At 45.7% G+C, this 18024-nt stretch overlaps 1 protein-coding gene and 1 long non-coding RNA gene across 3 annotated transcripts; one reads left to right on the forward strand and one right to left on the reverse strand.

The window, feature by feature from the left end:
• Nucleotides 1-2642: 2642 nt before the first annotated feature.
• On the forward strand, nt 2643-15039 carry NMRK1 (nicotinamide riboside kinase 1). Its single transcript, XM_066617461.1, has 9 exons — nt 2643-2882; nt 4850-4905; nt 6251-6341; nt 8720-8768; nt 10259-10427; nt 10503-10574; nt 12582-12688; nt 13203-13283; nt 14297-15039. Exons 2-9 carry the CDS (start codon nt 4877-4879, stop codon nt 14323-14325), a joined length of 627 nt encoding a protein of 208 aa, XP_066473558.1. The 5' UTR covers nt 2643-2882; nt 4850-4876; the 3' UTR covers nt 14326-15039.
• LOC136641566 (uncharacterized) lies at nt 12699-17933 on the reverse strand. Of its 2 annotated transcripts, none has more exons than XR_010793883.1 (3): nt 17806-17933; nt 16563-16677; nt 12699-15063 (listed from the first exon to the last, which is right to left on the reverse strand). It is a non-coding gene; the product is annotated as an uncharacterized lncRNA (long non-coding RNA). The 2 variants fall into 2 exon arrangements; XR_010793884.1 differs by having other exon boundaries at nt 16557-16677.
• Nucleotides 17934-18024: the final 91 nt, after the last annotated feature.

Here is an 18024-nt window from a genome sequence, read left to right on the forward strand (position 1 = left end):
GAATGGGGTTGCACTCCCTCTGAAGGAGCAGGTTCGCAGCTTGGGGGTCCTCCTGGACTCGCAGCTGCTCCTGGATTCCCAGGTGGTGGTTGTGGCTAGGGGGGCCTTCGCTCAGCTTCGGTTGGTGCGCCAGCTGCGACCGTACTTGGATCGTGCAGACCTGGCCACGGTGATCCATGCCACGGTGACATCGAGGTTAGATTATTGTAACGCACTCTGTGTGGGGCTACCCCTGAAGACGGTTCGGAAACTACAATTAGTACAGAATGCGGCGGCCCGTGTGGTCACCGGAGCCAGGCGGTTTGACTCTGTCAGCCCACTTCTCCGGGGGCTACATTGGCTGCCCATTCGTTTCTGGGCCCAATTCAAGGTGCTGGTTTTGACCTTTAAAGCCCTATACTGCTCTGGGCCAGGATATCTTAGAGACCGCCTACTCCCATACAATCCGGCTCGCCATCTCAGGTCATCAGAGAAGGCCTTTTTGCAAGTGCCGCCACCCAAGGAGGTCCGGGGGGCGGCTGCAAGAAATAGGGCCTTCTCGGTAGTGGCACCAACATTATGGAACTCCCTTGACTTGAGAATGGCTCCCTCTCTTGAGAGCTTTCGGCGAGGCCTGAAAACACTGTTGTTTAAACAAGCCTTCTGATTTCTGGCCTTCTTAACTTTTTTATACATCTTTTAGTTTTACAGGCTTGATTCCTCGGTGATCTGTTCTTTTATTCTTTTAATCTGACTGCTGTTTTTATGGCCCTGTAGTGTGTTTTTAAATGTTTTTATCTGCTTGTATTAATGTTTTTAAAATCTATTGTTTTTTTAAATATGTTGTTAGCCGCCCTGGGTCCCGTTAGGGAGAAGGGCGGGATAAAAATAAAGTTTTTTTATTATTATTATTATTAAGGAAAGAAAGATTCTTTTGTGTCCAAAAGGAGAAATCAGCCACGTGCTTTCACAAACCTGAAAGGTCTGTGTTTGCAGAATAACTTCTACTAACTTGAAATAACATTCCCTTGGCCAGGCAAGTAGTTGAGGTGGATCACATGAGGAGGTGGGTTGCCTGCTCGGTTCTTCTGGAGACTCCAGCTTGCTACACATATAGAACACAATCCTAGTCTACTCAGCCCATTGATGACAGCGGGCCTTATTCCCAGCGGGATGGCATCCACAGTATAGGATGGCAGCCACAGCAGTTTGGCCCGCCTTGCCAAGGCGGGCTGCTTGTTGGGGCAGCTCTCTTCTCTCCACCTCCAGGCAAAATTCCAACTCTTTGGTCTCTGGCAGGCCTGAGGGTGCCACGGAAGGTGGGTGGGTTGGGTGCTCCTGCTGGGCTTCCAAGCTGCATCGGCGCACCCAGGCTCTTCCGCAGCAGGGCAGACTCAAGGCTCCCACCATCAGTAGTCATCGCACTCACCATTCGCCGCTCCTGCTCACATCACGCGGCGCACCAGGCACGCAGCGCACTTCCTGCCCCCGCAGCAGAGAGAGGCCAGTGGCTGGCGAGAGCCTTCCCCTCCTCCCCACCCCTCTGCCTTTGACAGTGACAGTTTCGCCCGGAGCCACACCCGCAGGAAAGAGCAGCCCCCCCTTCTGCAAGACGACCCTTCATCTCCCCAGTGCAGGGAGCAGCAGGGTGGCCACCCAGCGTGCCCGAGGTGGCGATGTGCCAAGCGCACCCTAAGAACCGTGCAGCCTGGCTGCTCCAAGTAGAACTGGTGGGGCGGCCCCAAAGGCTTCACGGGTAGGGCTTGCCCAGGAAAAGCCCCGATCCACGTGTCAAGGGGGGGCACCCCTGTGCTCTCCCCCACCCAGCATCAGCTGCTTCCTCCTTGCAAATCCGTCCCCTCCCCACTCCCAGCTTGACTTTGGGGTAGAGGCGCCGGCAACAGAAGACCAAGAGCCCAATTCATTGCCTGTCTACTCAGAAGTAAGTCCCATTATAGTCAATGGAGCTGACTCCCAGGAAACTGTGGCTGAGGCTGCAATCCTATCCCCACTTTCCTGGGAGTAAGCCCCATGGACTATAATGGGCCTTACTTCCGAGTAGACAGGCATAGGCTTGGGCTCCAAGACGCCTGCAACCAGGAAGAGGAGGAGGAGGAGGAGGAGGATGGGGCGCCGCCGGCACCTCCCTTACCTGGCTTGGCTGGCTTCGGGGGCGGCTTGGACATGGCTCTGCTGCACGAGTTGCAAGGAAAGCCCTCCTGCCCGTCAAGGTAGAGCTAAGCTGCTGGCTGTTTCCCCCTTAGAGGGTTTCTGCGGGGCTTCCTTGGGAAAGCCACTGCGGACCCAGAACCACTGGGTGGGTGGGTGGGTGGTTGCCTGGTGTGCAGTCGTCCCAGCAGAGGGCTCAGAGAAACTGCACAAGTTGCTTTTGCAATGATGAGGAAGTGGTAATCGCGGCCAGCAGCAGCAAACGCGATCGCAGCAGCCGCTCCCTCTAGCGGCCGACGCGAGACGCTGCAGGCACTAAGAAAGAGGGCAGCCCGCACTGCCCAGAAATCACCCCACAAGGCGGCGCTCGCAGACGGCAGAAGCCAGCACAGCACAGCGCACTCCTTAGAGAGGGGCGGCTGCCTGGGACTAGGTGTTTGGAGTGTGCGTCTGGACCAATTGGAGCAGAGCAATGCCTGCCTTATTTGCATAGTGCCCCAGTCTGTAACGGGGGAGGGGAGTTTAGGCAAGCTCTGAGTGGGGAAAGAGGCGGGGTCTGCAGGCTTCTCGGACGCCTGCTGAGCGCGATCCCAGTTCTGCTCTCGCGTGCTGCTTGTTCGCTCGCCTTGCCTTGGGAAGCACTGAGTGAAGCGGCCCATTGCTTTGGCTTGTTGCGCAATCGTGGGTTGCTGCTTTGGAGGACACCGAAGGAGAAGCTCTTTGCATAAACTCAGGTAAAGACTGGCAGGTCTGGGGACTTATTCCTCTGCGTGCGTGGTGTGCATGATTGCTGTGCATTCCGGAATGTGTACGTTGTCTAGGTGTGTGCATTTGTGGCTGCAGGTGCTGCTAAGACTTGACCAGATCCACCTTTGAAGTTGAAGGGCCTTGAACTTTGTCATGTAGAGAATGATGCAAGTTAAGGTTTCAGATCCACAGAGCACAGGAGCAAATCTGGATCATAAGCAGTTGGAAGCTCTTAGTTGACACCCTGATTTTTGCACAGGTTTGTGGTAATGGTTTGCAAATGCTTATTCTGAGCAAAACCAAAGTGCAGGTCAGTGTTTCTCAACCAGTGGTACGGGTACCACCAGTGTACTTGAGGTGGTGTCGGGTGGTACTCCTGGGACCCCTGCAGTGAAACCAGGAATGTGATGCAACAAACGATGGTAGGAGGCTTGGCTCAGAAGGTGGAGCTCCAAAGCATTTTTTCTGTGCTTGAAAAAGCCCTTCTGTCCACCCGGAGCCTCTTATTGGTGTTTATCACATCACATCTGGCCTCCCAACCCAGAAGTAAGTGATGTCATTGCAGTTAATTCCAGTGGTACTTTGAATAGGTGGACCTTATGGTGGACGAATAGGTGGACAGCAGAAGGCAAATGCTGAGAAACACTGCTGTAGGTGAAGTGGCTCAAAATGCATACTTGTGTCAACATTTTTTTTCCTTGTGCAACTTTCCCAGTTTTGCGTCCTCTTTTGTTTGTTTTGGAACTGTGCCCTGTGGATCTGAATTCTTAACTTGCATCACTCTCTACATGATAAAGTTCAAGGCCCTTCAACTTCAGCTGTGGATCTGGTAAATTCTTAGCAGCACCTGGTTCATAGTGGGTGTGACATTAGCAGCAAGTAACTTCTTTGCCCTTATCTTTACTGGTATTTGAGATGATAGCTTTGCACCTGTATCCCTAACTGTTCCAAAACTTGGTATTTCCTTCACAATTCCACTTTATGATAGGGGCAATTGTGTGTGGTTGGCAACCTTCAGTCTCAAAGCAAAAGTTAATGCAATAACATTTGAGGCATTTCTCGCCCCCCCCCCCCCATTTTGGGTTGGCTTCTTTTCTCATTTCCAAATTAACAGTATCCTGTGCTGTTAGGAGCCTGCAGTGCTGATTCAGTGATAACGAGCCTTCACAGATGAATTGCTTTAGCTAGAATATTAATATTGGGTAAAAGTGACTCTGTTGTGTTCAGCAACTGATGTACAGTAATGTTCAAAAGTGCATGGGGGGGATTGGAAATGATGCTGACCATCAGTCTATAGCAGGGGTGCTCACACTTTTTTGGCTCGAGAGCTACTTTGAAACCCAGCAAGGCCTGGAGATCTACCAGAGTTTTTTTTTTTACAATGTTCGCACCATCATAACATATAACATTTATGTGTACAATGTATGTTGGTGTACCTTGAGCCCCACTGAGTATAACAGGACTTACTCCTGAGTAGACGTACCTAGGATTAGGCTGTGAGGCTGCAATCCTAGCTACACTTACCTGGGAATAAGCCCCATTGAGTACAATGGGCCTTACTCCCGGCGTTTCCTCCCAGAGGCACCTGAAGGGGGGGGGTCGGCACTCCGTGATCTACTCATTTTGCCTTGCGATCTACCGGTAGATCGTGATCCACATATTGAGCACCCCTGGTCTATAGGGATCTTTTAAAGTCTGCTTTCTGATACCTAGTAATTCTTGCCCTCTCCTGCACTCCCTTAATGGTGTTTATAGCATAATCCTAACCATGTCTACTACTCACAACTAAGTCCTGTTGTATTCACTGGGGCTTGTTCCCAGGAAAGTGTGTATAGAATTGCAACTTTAGAAACTTTTAACTAGAAGTTTTAGTCTAGCAAGATTCCATGCACCAGACAGAAGTTGCTTATGGACAATAGTCCTGCTATACTGACTTTTCATCTTCTCTTTTTAGGTATAACTTGTACCATATAAGACAGTCATGAAAATGTTGGTCATTGGACTTGGTGGGTAAGTGTGGACTGGTGGTGTCTTACAAGCAAAACAGAACTGTGATCTTTGAATCTGTCACTAGCTTAGTGTGGAATGTTATATAAATTATTACCTTTTTCCTTTTTCTTACTGTACTTTCTGTTGTCTGACTACCTACATGTTTTGCAGTCAATGGGAAAACTTCTTATGCTAATCCTGGTGTGGGCCACCTGGAAAATGATCCTTGCATCTTATCTTTGTATCCTGAGGAATTGGGATGTCTCTACTGCCATATTTTTACTTTTTAAAGGAGTGAAAGGTGGTCCTGTGTGTGTGTAGACTGTATGGGAGTCTTAGAAAGAAGCAAAACTGGAGTGTTTTGAGGAAGAAGAAAGAAGGTTGCATCACTGCTCTCACAGTTTTGCTAATGTGACCCATGGCATCCTTGAAATTGCAAAATGACTGGAATGGGCATGGTAGGTAGGGAACAGACTATAGTTTGCCCCCCCCCCCCAGTGATAAAATACTGCATTTTGAATTGTGGAAAAATGTGGATCCCCGAAACAGATGTACCCTGAAGAAGGATGGCTTGGCCCCTGTAGCAACTGAGTAACCATCATGTATTTAGTATATTAAAAATACGAATTGTCTGAGAAGGCTCTTGATCATAATGGCACATGCTATCTGAAAACAATACAAGTACAGTATCTAGGCCAGGGGTGCCCAAACCCCGGCCCTGGGGCCACTTGCGGCCCTTGAGACCTCTCAATATGGCCCTCAGGGAGCTCCCAGTCTCCAATGAGCCTCTGGCCCTCCAGTGATTTGTTGGTGCCCACACTGGCCCGATGCAACTGCTCTCAGTGTGAGGGCAACTGTTTGACTTCTCAGTGAGCTGTGGGATGAGGGCTCCCTCCACTGCTTGCTGTTTCACATCTATGATGCAGTAGCAGCAGAAAAGGAAAGGCCAACCTTTCAAGTGGTGCCCCTCTTATATTTAGCAAGGGGAGAATAACCATCCATCTCAGCACAGTGTCTCGAACCTAGCAGGGGTACACTTTTTATAGGCCTTGAGCTTTTGCAAGACCTTCATTCATTCATATAAGTTCATCTTTAATATATTCATTTATGTAAACGTATGTAAATTTATTCAAGTTTGAAATGTAAATTAATTCTTCCCTCCCCCCAACACAGTGTCAGAGAGACAATGTGGCCCTCCTGCCAAAAACCTTGGACACCCCTGATCTAGGCAAACTGCACTTGCCAGGGCACAGTGTGAGATACTGGTGAACCAAGTCTACTAAATTCTCAGAGTCCTATGGCTGACATGACAACGTGCAGACTTATACAGTGTACTGTCCTAAACTTCTTTGCATCTTAAATTCAGGGTAACAAATGGAGGGAAAACAACTCTGGCAAGAAGACTTGAGAAACTGCTTCCGAACTGCAGCATAATCTCTCAAGATGACTTTTTTAAGGTAACAAATGCAAGAGTCCTTCCATTTACATTAGAAGTGGCAGTGGCGTACCTAAGGGGGTGCAGGGCATCAAGCTTTAGGGAGGCAACAAGCTGAGTTGACACTAGTGACCAAAATTGTGAAAATCTTGGTATGTATGAATAATACCATCATGCTGTATATCATTGGAAAAGTAATTTAACACAGAATACAATGAAACAAACGGCATTGGAATATCTGTATTCTATCAAACGTTATGGCCGGGTAAGCAGAAAATGAAAACAACTGTCTTATGGAACAAAAAATGGGTTTTCTTAACTCAAAACAGACCTATGGGACTGTTTGTTCTGAGAGTCAGTGACATATTATCATGTTATTTTCAGGTTGCAATGACATGTTATCATGATACAGCATGAAACCAATAAGGTGTTAATATGAGTCAGCTCTCATTTCCATGTATCATAATACAGTTATCCCTACTAACTGGGTAAAAGGAACTTTTTCAAGTGGTGCCCCTCTTATATTTAGCAAGGGGAGAATAACCATCCATCTCAGCACAGTGTCTCGAACCTAGCAAGGGTACACTTTTTATTTATTTACTTAATTAATTTGATTTTGTCTGGGTGGGGCTACAAATCTTCTTTGACCCCAGGTAGCAGATAGATGCCTTAGCTATGCCACTGACTGGGGGGAGGCAGCAGAGCAATTAGATGGCAAGCTGCTGGGGGGAGGAGGTGGGTTCCTCCCAATTTTCACTTTTTAAAAAACCCAGGTGTGACATCACTTCTGGTTGTGACATCACTTCTGGGGCAACATTTTGAGCTTGGCACCAGGCTACACGATCATTGGCTACGCCACTGAGAAGTAGGATCCTATGTGCCTAGGAAAGTTCAGGAAAAAACAAAACAAAAACACCTTTGAAGTATTCTCAGAAGGTGGGAAACAAAATTTCTGTATTTCCTTTGTGCTTTCTATATTGTTTGTCATCTCCTCCTTTCAGTCTTTGACCTTTATCCTTCTTGTCCTGCTCAACAAATACTGAACTCTTTTAGAATAAGAATGTTCGTTCTTAGGAACATAGGCAGCTGTCTTGTATTGAGTCAGACCACTCTTACCTCTAGCTTGGTATTGTCAACACTGACTAGCAGCATCTCTCCAGGGTTTCAGGCGTTATCTCTTCTCTACCTGGAAATGCTGAGGGTTGAACCTGGGACCTTCTACTTGCTACAGCTCCCCCCTTCTCAGTTTTTCATGTTCTTGTTTGCAAATGTGAATATTTTTCATGAAGGCCTTACTTTGGTATATAATTATCAGGATGTGTGATGCAAAGTACTGTTACTTTTGGCCAGGACCAGTCCACTGATAATGTGAATTGAAGATCTTGCATTGAGCAGGGGATTTGGGGAGGGGGTGGCAAAATTTATTTATTTATTTATTTATTTATTTTCACATTTTTATACTGCCCTTCCTCAGGGCAGTGTACAAAAAGCTCAGGGCAGTGTACACAGCTGCTCCCCTCCTTTTGTCCTCACAACAACCCTGTGAGGTAGGTGAGGCTGAGAGAAAGTGACTGGCCCAAGGTCACAGCCTGGATTTTCCTGTCACCCCTCTCTCTCATTCAGTCTGTGCTTCAATCCCCTTTCCCACTTACTCAATCACACACACAAAGTGAGCAGGAAGAAGATCCAGGCGGCAGCAGCTTCCTTCTTCCACCCAGTGGTGTAGCTAGAGGGCATGCTGTGCAGTAAGTACTACAGGCACCTCAATGCGCCGTAGAAGCAACCCCTCTCATTTTCCATCAGAGCCATTCCAGGCAGTGACTGCAACATGCAGGAGATATCGTTTGGTTCGACAAGTGCCTGTGCATTGCCAACACTGCCCAGAATGGCTCTGATGCCAAGTGGAAGGGGCTTCTTACAAGGCATGTTGCAGTGCCTGCAGTATTTAACATGCTGCCATCCCCCTGTAGCTATGCTACTGCTTCCAGTCACACCACTGGAGGAAAAGGGAGGGGACCTTGCTGCAGCCATTTCTGTCTCTCCATCTCCTTAGCTCCCTGACTGCTTAAGAAAGCAGCCAAATGGCTGAGGAAATGGAAAAGCAGAAGCTACCTTCCCTTTCTCTGTGGCTGCCCTGGCCACAGCCTCCTCACTCCAGTTCTGTTTGAAATGACCTGGGAGAGCAAAGCATTCTGGGAGTTTCATTTTCAGCAGAGTTGCTGTCCTGCATTCCAGTGGAGGCTACTGTCTACCTTAACTCTTGCAAGCCCATCGATTGAATCAGTCTGTCTTTCCTTTTCATTGGGAGTTGCATTGGAAGTTGTGGAAGTTGCATTGGAAGTTTTCATTGGAAGTCATTCATGATTGCCAATTTGCCATGACTTTTTTTCCTCTTTCCAGCCAGAATCTGAAGTGGCTATAGATGATCATGGATTTTTGCAGTATGATGGTCAGTAGTCTTGGTACTAAGTTTTTTAAATTTGATTTTTCTTTACACATTTTTCCCCCTGACCAAATGCATTAATAACTTCTGATATTAGAAAATCTAAATACACTAACATCACGATATTTTTTTTTTTTGTAAAAATCTCTTTTCTACACTTTTATGACATTTACACTTCTAGCAAGTACAGTGTTTGTTTATAGTATTGGTATGATCAGATCCATTTATTCTCAACTTGTGCCACAGCAGTCTAGTAGGCATCACTGATGCGTGTTTAAAAGGACATGGAGGGTGGGAATCCTGAAAGAACAGAATACAGTCTTGGGAACTGTGGAGATATATTCATAAATGTTCCAGGGAAGCTGAATCATGCAAGTACATAAAATAATTGCTGTTGGAGAACTTGTATTAAATTGCTGCTTTGTGACTTCAATTAAACTTGGACATCAAAATCCATGTTTTCCTAGGAGTAGTTAGTTAGAATTAGTGGCTATTGAGCCATATAGCAATATCACTGCTAGTCTTCTTATCATACTATGCCAGTCATTTGGTAGTACTTTGAACATAGGTATTCCTGGTTTTGTGCTGCAGTAGTGTTCTCAAAACAATGACTATTCCATTACTTAGAATAGTGCCAAGAGAGAGGAATTGAGGGACAACGATACTCTAGTTTATTCCTGCTAGCCAACTTCTCAATTGAGTTCACATACATTCAAATGTTGGAGTTGAAAGCCAGCCTGTAATCCATTAAGCCATATGATGTGGTAAAGCATGGTGTCTCTCTTACTGTTGCATGTAAGTAATTCATCTTCTTTACTTTCTTGATACATTCTTTTACCCTACTTTTTTCTTCTGTTGTAACCAAGAATGATCTTTCCTTCTCTTATCTTGAAAGAACCTCGTTGATTTGGAAAGTGTAATTCTTTTGTTTATCCACATATAACATCATTATTTAATTTGTTGCTTCGGTAACGGACCTGCCCTTTGCCATACCCTGGGGCAAAGGTCTGCGATGCCGCTTCCCCATACTTACCCAGTGCAACAGAGCCTCGCATAATGCTAGGAACAACTGGGAAAGCCTTCTGAGGCTTCCGCGCATTCTTAAACAGTGTCAGATTCTTAATATTGTGTCAGAAGCCTCGGAAGGCTTCCCATGTGGTATGGAGCACTGTGTGGACGCAGTGCACAGGGCATTTGCCCCCTGCCTGCCTCCAGGCCTGCCATTGCTCAAGTATGTGATTTTCCACCATCTTGGCAATTCCCAATATTTTAAGAAATCTGAGTTGACTCCCTGACTAGTCTCCAGTCTTGGAATCAGTAAAATAGGATTTTGCTTCCATGCACTGCTTTCTCTACCATTGGTGACTTTCAAAGGCAGAGGGGACTGACCAGCATTTTCAAATGTTAACTCATTTTAACTTTGAGTATACCAATAAGTAAAAGACTGCAGGTATTGGATGTTCTCTTTAATGTTAAGAGTGAAGCATTTCTTCTAGTACTTGAGGCTCTTCAAATGGAAAAAATGGTGGCAAGCATACGCTCTTGGATGACACATTCAGGAGAATCTGCATCAACAAGACTGCTGAATAGTACACACAGTTACCAGAAAGGAACAGAAGGCATTTACATCCTAATTGTTGAAGGTTTTCTTCTCTATAACTACAGGTAATTGAACCTAGCATGTTTTAGAAATGTGGAATAGCAAGCCAGCGTGTCTAATTTGTTTCTTTGTTCCACCAGGCCTCTTAGTGATGTATGGGATAAAAAATATTTTCTAACCATTCCTTACGAAGAATGCAAGAGGAGACGAAGGTACTGTGTTCCTAAAATCAATGCCCAATACAATATGTTACTCATTAAAAACCAAACTTCCCTACACTACAGCATGAAGACTGGAGGTGGAGGCTACACAATGGATAACCATCTCCAGGACCACTCTAAACAACACAAAGGCTAATGTCTAATGCCTGGATTGCCGCTGGGCCCAGATGGTTGTGTTTTGTATGGATTATAGAGCCAATTCATAAAAATGCCATGATGCAGGACATCAGCACAAGTTTGGGTAATGATCCAGCATAGAGTTAAGTGCTTTCCTTCGTGTTGGATTGTTTTGAAGGGGAATGGACATCTGCCTGTGTGTATAGTTCTATGTGCTTTTATAGTTGTGTAGCTGTGGTATATTAGTTACTGTAGTTTGGCTAGCATGATATTGGTGTGCGCCTGAACGTTGCTGTGAATACAGGTTGGATATCCCTTATGCGAACCGCTTGGGATCAGAAGTGGTTGGATGTTGGAATCTTCTGGATATTAGAATACTTGCATAAACAAATACTCCAAAGCTGGCTATTGACTCATGGAGCGGCAAGGCTGCATGCTAAAACAGCACCATGCCTGTGAGAGGCCGCAGCTTAGACTCCTCCAGCAACGTACCAGGGAGCCTGATGCTGCCTGTGCTTCAGCCTGCTCTATGCTGAGAGAGAGGGAGAGGAAGGAGGGCTGCTGCCACAATTGCATTAGATCAGCCGGAGGGAGAACAGAAAAAAAACAACATGCCAAGTACTGAGCCTGTGCAAAATTCAAGTTTTACAACTTGGGAAGACTTGTGCCCTGTACAACTACAACAAGGCACAGTCAAAGGGCTTTTCCAATGCACTGGTGAGCGCTGAGCCCATGCTGTGACTAGGAGGATAAGGGTAAGAAATGTCCTGTAGGCTTTATCACTGGATTGCTGAGTGACCAAAGACTGTAAACCAAAGAAACATACTGCAGACTTCCTCTGTGGGGTTAATACTAGCCTGATGCCAGGAACGGTCTTGGCCCCCCAAATGTCCATATTTTGGAGTAGACCCAATTTTTGGATGTCCAGACAGGTAATCTACCTATATCGCCTTGCTCTAGTAGTCTGAAGAGAGACTTTCTATTGCTTCCAGTAGTCATACTTGTGAAACTCAAATACACATTTGACACGTTGTTACAAACAAGAGTTACATTATTACAGCAGACTGAGAAGTGCAGATGCTCTGCTTGGCACTGTGCATAAAACCTAGTGATGAAATGTGGTTTCCACATAGCCTAATATGCATACAAAAAAAAAAAATGCTTGAGATTTGTTCATTTGGGTAGTGGGGGGGGGGGGGGTAACTGAAACTAAGTTGCACCTGAAAATGGTGGTGCTTATTTCTGAATAAACATTTTTCTTGGCAGTGCTTTTTAAAACATGCCTACATGAAGGAAAAACAGTCATGTGCCTTCAAACAAGTGCTAAAAATATTCCCCACCTTGGCATCTATATTGTTCCCCATTGGCTGACATAGTTGACTTAGGGATCAACAGACACCCACAAATGCGTGTGCTGGGATTCATTAAGTTGATTCCCTCACATATTTGAGTGTTGCAAGTTTTCTACAATGATGTATGTATGAATGAGAGGTTATTGAAATGTGTGTACATTTGTTGGAGGCTAGCAGGAAACGAACTTGGCTAGGGGTTTATGAAGTGTCTACAAATGTGTCTATTAAGTGTCTACAAAAATATCCTGCCCAGGATATTTTGAAGACCCTGTTGCAAAATCTAAATTTGCATTAAGGAAAGTAGCCATATCCCAAATCTGAGCCATGGCCATGACCTTGGTATTCAGGTGCTTCTATAAAGTCATGGATGGGGAAAGAGTTTGGAGGAGCTTCTTTGATAATGACCACTGTGGTGAAAAGTCAGAATTTTAATATAAATTGCCTTATCACAACAACTAGATCATGCTGTCTAAAATGTTTTGGATAGAAAATTTTACTCTGCAAGTGAAGTTTCTATATTTTTATGCAGCAGCCGAATTTATAATCCACCAGACCCACCAGGATACTTTGATGGACACGTGTGGCCCATGTATCTGAAACACAAGAGGGAAATGGAAGAAAACGAAACAGACATTGGTATGGCAAAACATCTTTTAATATGCATGAAGTGTATCCAAGCACAGGATTTTGGCACAGTTCGGGTCAGCTGTGATAGTATGGGTACAAAGGACAGGCCATGCCACTAACTTCATTTGAGCCTCTCTGTCTTGTGCAGCATGGATGGAAGTGGTTGGGGATGAGGAAAGATACCTTGAGTCAGAGAAAGGACTTTTTAATGGCAGTTTCTTACTGTGCAGTACTCTGGTCACAACTGTTTGGGATAGTTGTAAAGAGGCTGTGAAGTTAAATAAAGGAATGCTTTAGAGATGGCCCACAATGCTGAAATAGCTCCCAAATACGTCATTCAATTAGACTGCTATCATAGACATTTTTGCCTGGGAACAAGTCCTCATTAACTCAGTGAAGTTTAGTTCTGAGTAGACGTGCAGTGGATTGGGCTGTTAATTCTTGATTGCAGGCTGGACTTGACTGTTAATATGGAGAAACTCTGGCTCTGCTAAGGGTGATCTGACTTCTGTTCCTCTTTCAGTTTATTTGGATGGAACAAAATCACAAGATGACCTCTGTTCGAGAATATATAATGATATTGCACAGGAGTGGAAGGGGACAAGTAAGTAGCTTGCCTGGAGTTAGGGACTTGCCTTGGGAAAACTGCAAGATGTAAATGCTGTAAATGCTGTTTTCAGACTCTTGTAAAACAGTATGTTGGTCTCCTTGGAGGAAGGGGACTTTCATCTTTCAACCCTTTCTCCAGGAAAGCCCCAAGCCCTGCAATGCACAGACTTGAGAGACTCTGTGTCAGGCCTTCCAATCCGACTCAGAGTTCAGGATCTGGCGGGGCATTGCTCCCATCCCCCGCCCCAGTTCCTCTCCTTCCCCTGCCCTTGTTCTGCCCGCGAGAGGCTGCACCACCACCAGGCGATCCCAAGGGGACTTTCATCTTTCAACCCTTCCTCCAGGAAAGCCCCAAGCCCTGCAATGCACAGACTTGAGAGACTCTGTGTCAGGCCTTCCAATCCGACTCAGAGTTCAGGATCTGGCGGAGCATTGCTCCCATCCCCCGCCCCAGTTCCTCTCCTTCCCCTGCCCTTGTTCTGCCTGCGAGAGGCTGCACCACCACCAGGCGATCCCACTTCCTCCTGGTAGCAGCACATCCTCCTCTTGCTGGCACTGGACCCAGCACCGGATTGGCATGGACCCAGAACCACCGCTCCCTACTCACCAGGTGCCATAAACGTGCTTTACAGCACGTACTGCACCCAGCACTAGGTCTCAGTACTGGTGCTGGGTGAGTTTAGGACTGGACCCTTAAACTCTGGTTTGCAGAATTTTACTTGACTGCCTGTACTGTCAGTCTTCTTGCAAGTAAAATATATAATGCAATATAAAAATTAGCTTTAAGTGTTTAATTTTAAAAGTTATGTGCGGTAAAATCTATTCAATGGAGACTCTATTTAAGCTGGAGTATTTCAGAGGCTTGTAAAATTTATTTCTTGGCTTAATTTCACTATGTAACTTTTAATTTAAATAAATGTTTTCTTTCCATATTGGAGGATAAAAATAATTGGATGGATAAAAGCCATTGTCCAATGTGTGTGTTTGGTGTTTTTTTTCTTCTTTCAGGTGAGCAAAGCAGTGTTAATCATGCATAAAGGGTTTCTAGCTCTGGATGACAGCAATAACCAACCTTGCTAAAATATACATGTGTATGATATGACTAAAAGGATGTTTCAAAAAGGTAACTGAAGCCCTTCTAAAGCAGCGCTAACTAGGAGTTCCATTACCAAGAATGCCTTTCCTGGCCCTTTTGAAGTTCCATGTTTCCTGGTCATACAGTTGGAACACTACTGGATTCTCAATTAGGAATTCTCATCCCAGACCCTGAAATGTTTAGGTGGTGCAGTTGAAACTCTTGGATGGAGGAAAGAAAAATCCAGCCATACCTTCTCTTGCATTCCCTCCTTTCTTGCAGCAGCCAACTTATCTCACACAAGTGCCTGGATGCAGCATAGTAGCCAAGTGCAATTTCTTATATTCATCTCAAGTAGCAGCGATCCAAACTATATAGTACAAAGGGATGCAGGCTTTGCTCTTTTCTGGTCCCCTGCAAAGACTGTGAGTGTTCTATTTTTCCATTGCCAAAGGGAAACAGTCTGTGATACACGCAGACAAAGAGACTGGAAGGAAACTTTCTTTTTCTTCCTCCTGCTGCCAAATAGCAGCTGCCAAATAGCAGCTGTAAGTTCTGTTGCTCCAGTAGTGAAAGATGTAACAAGCAGAACTCTTTTGCATAGCAAACCACCTGGAACTCCCATGAGGCACCAGTTTCAGGCCCAAGTCGCCAAATAAAGGTCTTGCTCCCCTTGCATAGTTTTTTTCTCTCTGCATATCTGTGCATTATATAACAGTGAGAAAAGTCAAACTTCTTAACACATAGTATACAAGATGATGCAGTCAGCATTTTATAGCCACAGCCTGTTTCCTCCTTCCCTCAATTTTTTTTCCTGCAGCTACATCAGGCTGATGAAACTGACACTGTGCATGTTTCATATTATGCTGAAATCTAATGTTTCTCCAATTTCAAGGCCTGAAGTAACTTGTAATGGAAAAGTACTGTTAATAAAAGTACAGTAAAGTTAACAGTAAAGTACTATCAGTACAGTATTTTAAAGCCTGATCAGGGTGTGACACATGAAAAAAAGAATGGATTTTGCTTAATGTTCATTAGATGTTGCTTCCTGTGAGCTGTTGGTTAGGATCCACTGTGGGTACAGAGATCTCTAAAATGGGGGAAGCTATGGTAGAGGTGATTCCTCTTGAAAATTGAAAGGTAGAGCTGATGTAAGGTCTGTGGGTGACAAAATCGGAGTCTGAATTGGAACAATCAGAATGAGACAAAGAGAAGAGCTGAAGATACTTCTGTATACAATGCACAAGTCCTCTCTCTGGGAATCTAAGATATCTACTGGCCTGTAGGTATACACAGGTGCCTTCTAGCAATTTGTGTTACAATATTTGTAACTAAATCAGTTACAAATATGCTATAACCTCCACATAATCTAATGGTTAATAATGTTGTGGTATTCGAAGTAAATTACTGTACTATCTATTCTTTCTACACTTCTGAAGCCAGAGGGACCAGGCTTTATTTCATAGTCTTCTAGTGTCAGAGATACACTGCCAGAGCACTGAAGCTGAGTTCATTCATTTTTATAATGTGGGCCACAATCTTCCCAACCTGGGTTCGAGTTGCTGTGCAGCCCTGCTATGCAGGCCTGAACTACAAATATACAGCCAGGGAGGCACAGCTGTTGTGTCTCCCAATTTCTGTCCATTTCCTGCTTCGATCTACGTGCCTTAACATGGCAGCTGATGGTAGATCTTGCATACTGATTCGAGCCTTGGGTACCTTGCTCCTTGTTCATGCCTCCCATAGGAAACTATCTGCACTCCTACTTTCCAGCAGGTGAGAAGTCATGCTAATAAAAATTGTAATCCGATAGGGTGAAAGTCCCCAAGAAAGCACCAGAGAATGCATGCATGGTCTCTACTGCCATTCCTCATGTTTAGGTTCCGTATTAAGGAACATAAAGTACTCTGCCATTCATGCCCAGCACATGGCTTGACTATCCTTCTCTATAGCTAAGCCTGGCGCTTTTTCTTTTATTGGTGCATATAACACTTGTGTGTGACTGTACAAGTATTGTAACTATACAGTATTATCCCCTGCCAGAGGCTGTGTATTAGGTTCTGTGAGCAGATTGTGCCCACTTCAATTTGCCCCATTACTAAATGTAACTCAGCGATATCACCAGAAACCAGATAATGACAAACGGGGGGTGAAGGCTGAAAAGGACTCTTCAACTACCTATGGAACACTTACCCTTACCTTGGAGCTGCTTTGCGGCTGCCTCATTGCTGAAAAGTTGGATAGGATTGGGCCCTAAAATCAAGCCATTTCTGCCCAACTGTGCATATACACAACAGGGATCAAATGTGTACGCCTGTGGGGTGGGAAGAAATGGGTTAATAAAAATGAAAACTTGGAATAAAAAAACAAAATGCCGCTTTCAGCCTTTTAAATCATGATATGTGTGAAAAAATAAAACAGTTTTCAAACACCCCTCTATGAGCCCAATCCTATCCAATTTTCCAGACTGGTGCAGTTGCAATGCAGCCCTGAGGTAAGGAAACAAATGTTCCCATACCTTGAGGAGGCCTCTGTGACTGCCTCCCCACCACCGGATGCAACGCATGCCGCATTGACACAGCTGCACCGACACTGGGAAACCAGATAGGATTGGGCCCTATATTAGCAAATTCCAAGTGCAGTTCAGGTTTCTGTTTGCAGTTTGGAAAGGCGCACACTGCAAAGAAGCAGCCTCTTCTAGGGCAGAGAAAAGAAAGGTTCGTTGTACAAGCACTGAGTCATGACTGACCCTTGGGGTGTTGCCACTTCTGCAACACTATCATGGCCAACTGTAAGCGAGGTGGTTTGCCATTGTCTTTCCCAGTCATATTACTTTCCCCCAGCAAGCTGGGTACTCATTTTCTTGACCGCACAAGGATGGACGGCTGAGTTCCCCTGGAGCCAGCTACCTCCCAGCTTCTGCTCAGGGGGAGAGCCTCCCTCCCCAGGCCAGGGAGAGACTTCTTGGTTGCAGGAGTGCAGCCTACCGCTCTGCGTGAGGCTCCATCTAGGGTGGGAAGTTCCCCTTAACAGCCATAATGGGCGTCTTGCTTTCGAATAATGTGAGTTCCAAAGAACAAAGCAGAAAGTCTTCCGAATGAGTCGCGTTCCAATTTGTTCCTCGGAACTTGCTTCCAAGTAAAACGTGCACAGGGCCAGAGGTGCACCTAGAAGTCTTGGCATCTGGGGTAGTGATGTCATCATGATGATGTCATTGTGATGTCATGACGTCACTGTGATGTCACTTCTGGATTCTCCCTGGAGGAGGAGGTGCTAGCAGCTTCCAACCTCCCCTTCCTTCTCCTGTGAAGGCTCCCCTTCTGGAACCCCAGCCACCCAGCACAGCACGTGCGGCACGTGCCCCTCACGTTACACCCTAGTTAAGCCTCTGCAAAGGACTGCGGCCTTCAATGAAGAGGGCGTGGCTGAGGGTGTGACATACCCTGCGCGCGTCACAAACGTTGTACCCTGTATGCCCCGACCACATTTCTGACAGGTCAACACCCGTTCATCACGCGAGATTTTCTGTGTCCTCTCGCGAGAAGTCGTTAGGAATGCCTGGGGAGGGAATAGAGAGCGAGCGTAGGCAAAGCGCACATTGCGCATGCGCAGCGTCTACACTTTCCTCGCCCCTTGCTGCGTGCGTTTACGCGATGACGAC

The sequence above is a fragment of the Tiliqua scincoides genome, chromosome 2, assembly GCF_035046505.1.
Source record: "Tiliqua scincoides isolate rTilSci1 chromosome 2, rTilSci1.hap2, whole genome shotgun sequence".
Classification (NCBI taxonomy): domain Eukaryota; kingdom Metazoa; phylum Chordata; class Lepidosauria; order Squamata; family Scincidae; genus Tiliqua; species Tiliqua scincoides.